Source organism: Athene noctua, chromosome 1 (genome assembly GCF_965140245.1).
Source record: "Athene noctua chromosome 1, bAthNoc1.hap1.1, whole genome shotgun sequence".
In the NCBI taxonomy this organism is placed as follows: Eukaryota; Metazoa; Chordata; class Aves; order Strigiformes; family Strigidae; genus Athene; species Athene noctua.
Window position 1 is genome coordinate 103,519,257 of NC_134037.1, and position 9,296 is coordinate 103,528,552.

Below are 9,296 nucleotides of genomic sequence, written 5' to 3' on the forward strand. Positions count from 1 at the left end.
TGATGCAGCAATAACAGATATTACTGAAAGCCTAGAGTGGATGTTGAAAGCAATCGAGCTAAAATTATAAGGGCTTCCACAGAAGCAGTTTACTCTGCTAAAAAATAAAGCCTCACGGTACTGTGGCTAGCCCACTGAGTGTCTGAATTAGTTCTGCACTGCACCCTGGGTGCAGATATAATCTAAGAAGTGATCCAAAATAGCATGTTTCGGGATGAGACATGTACTAAGTGTAAAATATTTCACCCAATGATGTTTGGTACACATTTAATCAGAAGCAAAAACAATCCAGACACTGAAATACAAGCTTAGTTTTCCTTAAAATCGGTGTTCCATATTTTTTTATTTTAAAAATTCAGGAATGTGATACACAATACAATTAGCTCCCCACCACTGCAGTGTTCACTTACAGGAGATTCACTAGTTTCATGCTTTGTGGAAAAAAAAAAAAAGAAAAAAAAAAGAGAGACTGCGCAGTGTTTTTGAACGCTCCCAGTATTCTGGAACTGTGATCTTCAGAACAAACCAAGTCTGTGTAACCACAGATAGGTTAAAAAAACTGAAGCTATATTGCAAGCTAGCAGGCTACAGTTGGGTCTCATACAGCCAGAACAAACATGAAAATTGATTTCCTGCTGCTGTACAGCCACCACCTTGACCTGACTATACGCTTCCAGGGGATTTACCATCCAGGGCTAAAGTGACTAAAGGGCCCTGTTAACACCAGCTGGTGCTGCACATGCAACACAACACATGACAGAGAGGCCATGCAACTCCCCCTTCGGCCCCCATCATCATCATCATTGTCACATCTGCATCTTGTCCTGATAATAAAAATAATGTGGGGGAGAGATTTTTGTTTTTTAAGCTAGCCATTGCCTGCAATGGACACAGAAATAGAAAAATATGACTTCTGGCACACACACAGAAAGATTAAATAGTTACAATGGAATTAGTGACTACAACTCCATCTATTCAGATGCATTTACTGAGACTTAACCAATGGTGGCAATTGTCAAGACTTAATAGTTGCTCTGTTTTTATAAGAGCAACAGGAGAGAAGAAGTCAGGCTTCTCAGTGCTACTATGGTTTGTCTTGGTGGTTTTTTTTTTAAACTAAAGAGCAGCAGTCCTATGGTGCATTAGTGATGTACAGCAGGACCTCAACAATTCATACTAATGACTGAGACCAATTTTAAACTAGTAAGCAAAATAATTAGTGAAAGTTTACCATAATAAGCAAGGATACACATTTCAAAAGAAAAAAAAGTACTTTGTTCATTTCAAAATTTACTTGGTTAATACTTTGTAGTATACTAGCAGTGGTAGCATATTCTGCAAATGTAGTCTCATACAAGATCTCACTTAACAGTCAACTCTAGATCATATACAGGTAACAGAAGAAACAGTTAAGGTAATTCAGACAAAACAAAAACATACATAAATACTATATTAACATATTTAAGTTAGTTTATGAGACTATACAACAAGCATAAACACAGAAAAAAAGGTGAGCGATGCTGGTGGCTGCGAAGCACCAACATCCCCAAGCTAGCGCAAAGCTGAACCGACCCATCCACACCCCGCAGCTTCCTGAGGATGCATCTGAGCAGCCACGAGGCAAAACAACTGCACGGCACTGCGCTGCACCCAGGCTAACAAACCCTGTGAGAGGGGGCTCACATGAAACGGGACTGAGCTCCTCTACTTTTCCAATGCTTTGGCACGCAGCATTTGGCCAGCGCGCTGGCACACGATACAGAGCTCGTCTGGCCCTGTGGACGGCACAGTTAATACACAACACTGGTAATCCACCCATGGACAATCGAGAGTTGACTGCAATGCTCTGCTGAGAAGTTGGGCAAGACCACTGACAGGACCTGGGCCAACCCAGGTCCAACAAGCAGCAGACTATTTTGAACTACTTAGGAGCAATTATCATACGAGACACATTAGAAATGCAAACTAGCGAGGTGTTCTGCATCCGGAGGCACAGCTACATTCCCTTCACTAACAAAACATTCTTTTTTTAAAAAATCTACATTTAAATACTGTTAAAAACCTGAAAACCACAGCACTGAAGAATTTCATAAGGCCAAATCTATCCTCAGTTCCCTCTGTTGTGCCTAGGTATTGCGATACATTTGTAGAAGTAGCAAATACCATGTAATTTAGTATCTTGTACTCCTCCCAGTGCCTTCCAGTAACAGATCTCAGGGCTCTTCGCACAAGAGTTAAGCCTCACAACACCCCTGTGAGGTAGGTATTATCCCCATTGTAAGATAGGGAAACTGAGGCAGAGTGTTTATCATGTCCAGAGTCATGGAGCAAACAATGGACGAGCTGTTTTCCGGTTTTAAGCATAGGAGTAGTCAATTAAATCACAAAACATTACTTCCTATCCATAACTTTGCAGGTGGATCGAAAGAGTCAGGGGTTTTAGATTAGATTTGTTTTGTGTTTTATCTTCACCTCTCACCTAGTCTCTGCCAAATTCACAGTTCATAGACCAGTTTCTCCTTTACTAAGGTGTAAGTTGGCAGCATACTGTAACACCTTCTTTAGAGCCAGTAGTCAATTAACTGAGTGACACTTTACACCACAGATTTGGATGCTTAATAAGTGAAATTATGTGATACATAAACATCTCAAAGTGTGAAATACAGTGAATGAAATCCTACTCCCTGCCCCGCTTCCTGAAGAGTCAGCAGAAGACTCCTGAGGACATGGCGGGGACCAGGACTGCAGTCACTGCAAATGTGTACAGACACACTCAACTACAAACAAAATGCACCACCGGATTACTTGCTACAGAGGCTACTACCTATGCTTAAAAGCATGACTTATACAGTTGGTGCCTGGCACACTGTCCCCTCCAGAGCACTTATTGACATAACTAATTCTTTTATCTTAGTAAACTGAGAATTAGTTAAAAATGAAGCTCCAGCTCTTCATTCACAGCACTGTGAGTCAAGGATTCTTTAAACTTCCAAGACTTTTATGACCAGACACAACTTGGAAACGAGGAAAAACACCAGAAAATTCATAAAATATGAAAGTATGCATTACTTTATCGCTCAGTCTCATGTCTTGATCACAGAGCAGCATACAGTAGCTTGAACTTCCATTCTGATAGAAAAAAAGCCCCTTTCACATATGATATTTTCACAAGCAGTTGATTCTAATTACCTCGCTACCTTACCAGAAAAAGTGAGGATGGTTTCTAACAATCACATGATGTTCTCTTTAAAATATGCTATATGATAAATTCATTAGAAAAGCCTTCACATTTATTATTATATAAGTTTTAAGAAAAATATGTGAAACTGCAAAGTGGTTTCCAGTTTTAAGTAGTTATATCTTTAAAAATGTCCTACGAGCTTTGGTTTCCTTAGGGCTTCTAAATAAACAATATATTAAAATATCTACAAATCAAATATTAAAGGAAAGAGTAGGTCCAAGAAATCTGTAACACAAATTGAGTTCCTACATGCTCATCCCTCAAATACCTTTTCACTGGAAAAAATATTTTAATTTGAAGCACAGCAAAAAGTGTCTCTGCTGAAATGTTGAAACTGGTTTTCTGAAGTTGTTACAGCATTGGTGCACTTTCTGTCTGTCTCGGTACAAGTCAACACAAACACATTGTATCATGACAGTGACATTATGTTCTTTAAAACAAGCATTCTAGATTTAGCAATATGACAAGAACAAGGACTTCAGCAATTACACTACTTGGCAAAATTGCATCTCAAACGTCTGTCTCTTCCTCTTGCAATACAGCTGTTGTCAGTCACCAAAACTCAGGTAGCACCATTCAGGGAGTTACAAAGATGATTCAAACTGCTCGTTTTGATCGGCGTTTGCCTCTAGCTTAACTGAAGGGATGCTCTCCGACTTAGTCCTCCTAGTTTTTGGAAATTCAATGACAACTTCTGAACAAGAGATACTAAGCGATGAAGATTTTTCTGTCTTCTTTGCAGTACTATCTTCTCCTGTTCCGCAACACTGCTTCAAAGCACACTGAGTCCTGCACGGAAACTCACATTTTCCTCTCCCTGATTCAGAGCCAACGCTGGCAAACTCAGGCTGAATGGTAGTTGCATGAATCCCTTCGTCATGAAAGATCTCTTTTATGCGCTTTGCCACCATCATGTACGTGGAAGGGTCAGGACACTTTATGTGAGCAGTGCCAATGATCCTACTGCCTGCTAGCTGCCAAATGTGTAACTCATGGACTGCTTCAACTCCTTCAAGGGTACGTAATTTTGAGTTCAAAGAATGAACATCTATTTGTTTGGGAACAGTCTGCAGAAGTATAAGCGCTGACTCCCTAAGTAACGGGTAAGTTGTGTAAAGGAGTATACAAACCATGATCAAACAAAGGATGGGATCTAAATATAGCAACCAGCATGGACCAGCCACCGTAATGCTCTCTTGCTCGGACTTGTTTGCTCCGCCAAGCGTTTGGGATAAAGTAGCATTTTCCATGCAATGATTATTGACACATGGATTAAAGCAGGGCCCATCTTTGGGGCATGGATTCCACAACCCATAAAAAAGCAAGGCATTCAATACCACAATTACGGAACCTAAGGCATCTCCAAAAACATGCAGAAAAACTCCACGCATGTTAAGCTGCGCACTAGAGTCTTCTTCAACCTCCTCTACATCCATAGGATAATGACCAGCGTTCCCATTCACTTGTAGGTCAGCCATGTCATCTTTCAGATCACCTGACAAGAAAACAGCAAAAAGATTAGGCATAGCAATATTACATATTACTCTAATTCCATACAAAATAACAACCAACATTAAGCTTGCCACGTTGAGTACAAAACTGAAAAGCAAGCAACTCTACCCGTAACTCAGAAACATTTTCTCCGGTTAAGAAATATCCAGCTGTCCCAATAAGTGATCTAAATAGTCTAGGTGGCAATTGTTTCTACATGGAGCTTAAAGTTGTAGAGTAGCAAAGACTGAAGATGACCACACTTTCATTTGTTCTACTGAAAAACTGTTTTCATGTCTTCCAGCTGTTTAACCATTTGACTACTCACTGTTCACCTCTTAAGACAAAATGCAGAATTACAGAGAATATATAAAAAAGCTGGTTAAGTATCTAATTAACCTATATTTGTTCCCTCTTTTGTAAAGCCAGAAGGTTAATCACATTCCTAAAATCTCTCTTAAACCAGAGGACTGCATTGCTGCTATTTTATATTAAAATTTATGAAGCCAGAAGCTCAAAAGCTGTATGGATACTGCTTTATAGTAACTTCTTCTCAGGTTTAGTAGTTTGTTTCCAAAAGACCTCTGAATTCAAGGAAAAGGAAGTTTTTTTCTGAGCTGGCGCAGAGAGCCAGCAGATACAATGAGCTGAGCTTTTAGGTCTAAAATGCAGAATTTATCAGTGGTATTGAATACAGAACAGTGTCAGGTATCACTGAAGCTCTCAGAGGCTATGAACTAGCGTTAATTATATTTCAGAATACATACATCCCTTATCTTTAGTACTTTTTTTTAAGTGACATATAGCTGTTCATGCCCAAAGCCTTATGTCATGGACTGTGCAATGCATAAATGAACATTTTAGTGCCCTCTGCCAAAATTGTCTGCAATAGTACCACTCTATCATACCTAACCAGCTATACGGGAATAAATCCACACATCATTACAAGGAATGCTTTTTGAAAGAAAAACATCTTCCAGTGTTCAAAATTGAAAGTATTTTACGTGATTAACCTCCTACTTTTCTTCATAAGTTCTTCTTTGGACAGAAAATTTGCAGTGTTGGAGAAATGTAACAGGCACTGGCCACTGACCCAAGAAACTGAAACAAGGAGCTCTTACTGCTTCTGTGGTTATTCAGTTCAGAGCTTTGTAAACATTAACATGTTAGCATGACCTGCAGCTTCTGCCACTCTGCTCTCATGACTACAATTCTGTAATCATGTAGTGCCTACAAGTTCTCTTCCTTCTGAAGAAGGGGTGGGCTCCTATGAAGGCAGCTGAGCAAGTCAGTTCCAAGCCCCAGGCTCAGCCTCATGCATCACACTTCTGCCCTAAAGCTCCAGCTACATTTTCCACACAGTTTCTAGGACTTACGAAATACGGGACCTGTAACTTTCCACAGAAATCAATAAATTGGAAGGAAATATCTCAGGTTACAGAGTTCAGACCTTAGGGCCCACAATGAGAGCAAGGAAAGAGGAACTTTTCTGACACTCTGTTGTGTACCAAGTACTCAGAGAAGAGAGATTTGAAAAGTCAGTAGGCGTATCTAGAAGAGCAGGTAACAGGAAACACGGTTCCAGAAAGCTCTTGAGATTTTTTTTTTTAATGGCAAAAGGTTAAAACGTGTCCATTTGAAATATGCTCATTTAAATCTAACTATAAACCGATTACTTCACAAAAAGTATACACGCACGACGATACCTGTGCAGGACCAGCCCCTAAGGCTATCACTAGCTTGCCACTTCCACCTTAGGAAATCAACGTCTACCCCTCTGGAATTTCCAGTGAAGGCACACTACCACTCTCAGTCATTGCCCTAGTCTTCACTTACACACCTTACAGCTTCTCACAAGTCTCCAAGCACCTTCACCTGTAACATTTCCATGGGTAAACTATTAATAACTCCATCCATTACATAATCTTGACAGGGCACAGAAGGAAATACAAACTTATTTCAAAGTTCCACTGCGACCAAAATTATGCCCTATTACCACTGAAATACCCACAACAAATTATGTTATAACTAGACATCCACGAGAAATTCCAGGAAAGTCAGAAGAGTATACCTTTTAACCCATGTTATGAGTTAATCTTTTAGTCTAGAACTAGTCCAAAACCTGGCTAAAAGCACAACTTCTCACCATGTTTCACCATGCAAGAACAATTCACAAGACAAGGTATCTATCAGATCAAGGATTAAGGGAATTTTACATTGTTTGAAACTAATTATTAGGAAACCTTTGCTGAACTAAACGAACATTAAGAGCTTATTATGTGGTCAAGAAAATATTCAGAGGAGCTTTCCCATCCTCTTGCAAAACCTGTCTTTTCAAAACCAACATGGAGTCAAAATGCTGAAGAGAGAGAAAGAGAGAGAGAAACTGCTAAGTTTCTCACATGTGTACTGGAATCTCTGACCACAAAAAAACCCGAAACCGTAGCAAAGTTCACTCTGCTCAATTAAAGCTCAGTTTAAGCTAAAACAGCGGTCTCCTGATGTCGCCCTGAAAATAATGGACAGACATGGGTTCTGAAGACCGAAACCCCTTCCTCCTGGTAACAGGGATGCCATATGATTAAGGTAGAGAAACAGCAGTTACACGCCTTTCACTCTGCTAGCACGCAGTACTTGGCTTCGACCAAGTGACTTCAAAATACTCTATCCAGGCTTCTGCATCCATTAAAAAATAACCCAAGAAAATCCCTCCCACGATATAGGACAGTTTGATCACAATTGGGAAGGGAAGAGTTTAAATTTATCTCTTATGTGCAAGCGAGTGGGAAGGTGCACGCTTTAGAAAGCTAAAGAAAACTAATCCAAAGAAACCACGCATGTACCCTGACACCAGTGAGCTCCACATTCAGTGCCTACTGCATGACTTCCACAGTTCTGATTGGTAATTTCCAAGACTTCTTCCTATTAATATGGATGTCACGAAGAAGTACAACGTTACTGCAGTGGAATATACCTCGGTATGTCATGCTTAGGTTGAGGTTAGCTTCTCACGTAGCTAATAACCGACCCAGCGGAGAGATCCGGCTGTCAGGACCAAGGTGTTGAGCTGCGCTCTGTCTGATGTGGAGCCAGTTCAGAAGGCATTAGGGCAGCGTCTTGTGACAGCTCGTGTCGCTAGGCAAAAACCACTTGTCATGTGCCTTCTCGGCCAGCACCAACTTTTTCAGAGGCAAACTGCTTTACCCTAAGGCTCTTTCACACTCTGACCTATCTGCAAGCCAAGCAACAGGACTTAGGGCACTGCTTTTAGCACCTGAAGGAAATGCGTGAGGCAGAGGTCTAGCAGCTGTGTGCCCGAGGGCACCGCTAAGGAAGTTTCTTGCCTCTGCCCCAGGAGGAAGGACGGGTGGTCCCCACGAAGCTTGCACCAGGTGGGACGAGGCTGCCCACCGCCCTACTCGCATGCGGGACCTCTCCCGCCTCGCTGGCGCTTCTCTGCTGGGATGGGACAGCGGTGCAGGTCTTACCTAGCTTCTCCTGGCTGACCCCGTTGGAGCTGCTGCAGTTCTCCACTAAGGTGCTGGTCTCCTCCCGGTGCAGCGCAGCCTCCCCGTCCCCAGGCGGCTGCTCGGGCTTGGAGCCGCTGCGGGGGTGCTGCCGGCCGCTGTGCGAGTGCCCGTGGGAATGTCCGTGGCCCCCGACGCCGTGGTGGTTGAAGAGGCAGAGCCCCAGAAGGTTGATGATGAGTCCCGCCACCCCCACGCCGATGACCACCAGCGGCTGCTGGATCTCGTGGGGCTCCGTGAAGCGCTCGATGGCCTCCAGCAGGATGGTGAAGCAGAGGGCGGTGAGGAAGACGGCGTTGACGAGGGCGCCCATCACCTCGGCCCGCACCCACCCGAAGGTGTTCTTCTTGGTGGCGCGGGTGCGCTGGGCGAAGCGCACGGCCACCAGCGCCACGACCAGGGCCATGACATCGGAGAGCATGTGGAAGGAGTCGGAGAGCATGGCCAGCGACGACGTGACCCGGCTCACCACCACCTCCACCACGAAGAAGAGGAAGGTTAGCGCCAGCATGCACAGCAGCCGCGCCCGCCGGTTCTGCCACCACCGCGGCCCGCCCGGCCCCTTCGCCGCCATCCCCCCGCACATCGCGCCGGGGCAGCGGCTGCCGGCCCGGCCCGGCGCGGCGCGGTGGAGGCGCGAAGAGAGCGGCCGGCGGTCGGCGCGACGAGCGGCCCGCGGGCGCGGCGGAGCGCCGAGGACGAGCGCGGACACTCCCCGCCGCCGCCGGTCCGACCGCCGCCGCTCCCTCCGCTGGCGCTGGGCGAGCAAACTTTGCACCCGAGCCCCCTCACTCTTTCCACACGGAACCCGAGCCGGCACGGCCACGCCCCCCCGCCCGCGCCCCATTGGCCACCGCCCCCCCGCCCGGCGGGGCCCGCTCGCCCCCGCCCCCCGCCTCGCTCGCCATTGGCCCACGCGCCCTCGCGACAGGCGGCCCCGCCTCCTCGGTGCCGCCCCGCGGCCGCGGCCGCCCCGCCCCGCCGGGCGGTGCCAGAGTGGGGGGGCGGGGCCGCGCGTCACGGCCCGGGAGCGGCGG

At 45.0% G+C, this 9,296-nt stretch overlaps 1 protein-coding gene across 2 annotated transcripts; it reads right to left on the reverse strand.

Moving 5' to 3' along the window:
- Positions 1-308: 308 nt before the first annotated feature.
- Positions 309-9,013, reverse strand: SLC30A1 (solute carrier family 30 member 1). 2 transcript variants are annotated; one of them, XM_074897164.1, is made up of 3 exons: positions 8,226-9,013; positions 5,854-5,879; positions 309-4,724 (listed from the first exon to the last, which is right to left on the reverse strand). In XM_074897164.1, the coding sequence occupies exons 1-3, from the start codon at positions 8,843-8,845 to the stop codon at positions 3,826-3,828; spliced, it is 1,545 nt and encodes a 514-aa protein (XP_074753265.1). In that variant the 5' UTR covers positions 8,846-9,013; the 3' UTR covers positions 309-3,825. The 2 variants fall into 2 exon arrangements, with proteins under 2 accessions (XP_074753265.1, XP_074753264.1); XM_074897163.1 differs by lacking the exon at positions 5,854-5,879 and having other exon boundaries at positions 309-4,736; positions 8,221-9,011.
- Positions 9,014-9,296: the final 283 nt, after the last annotated feature.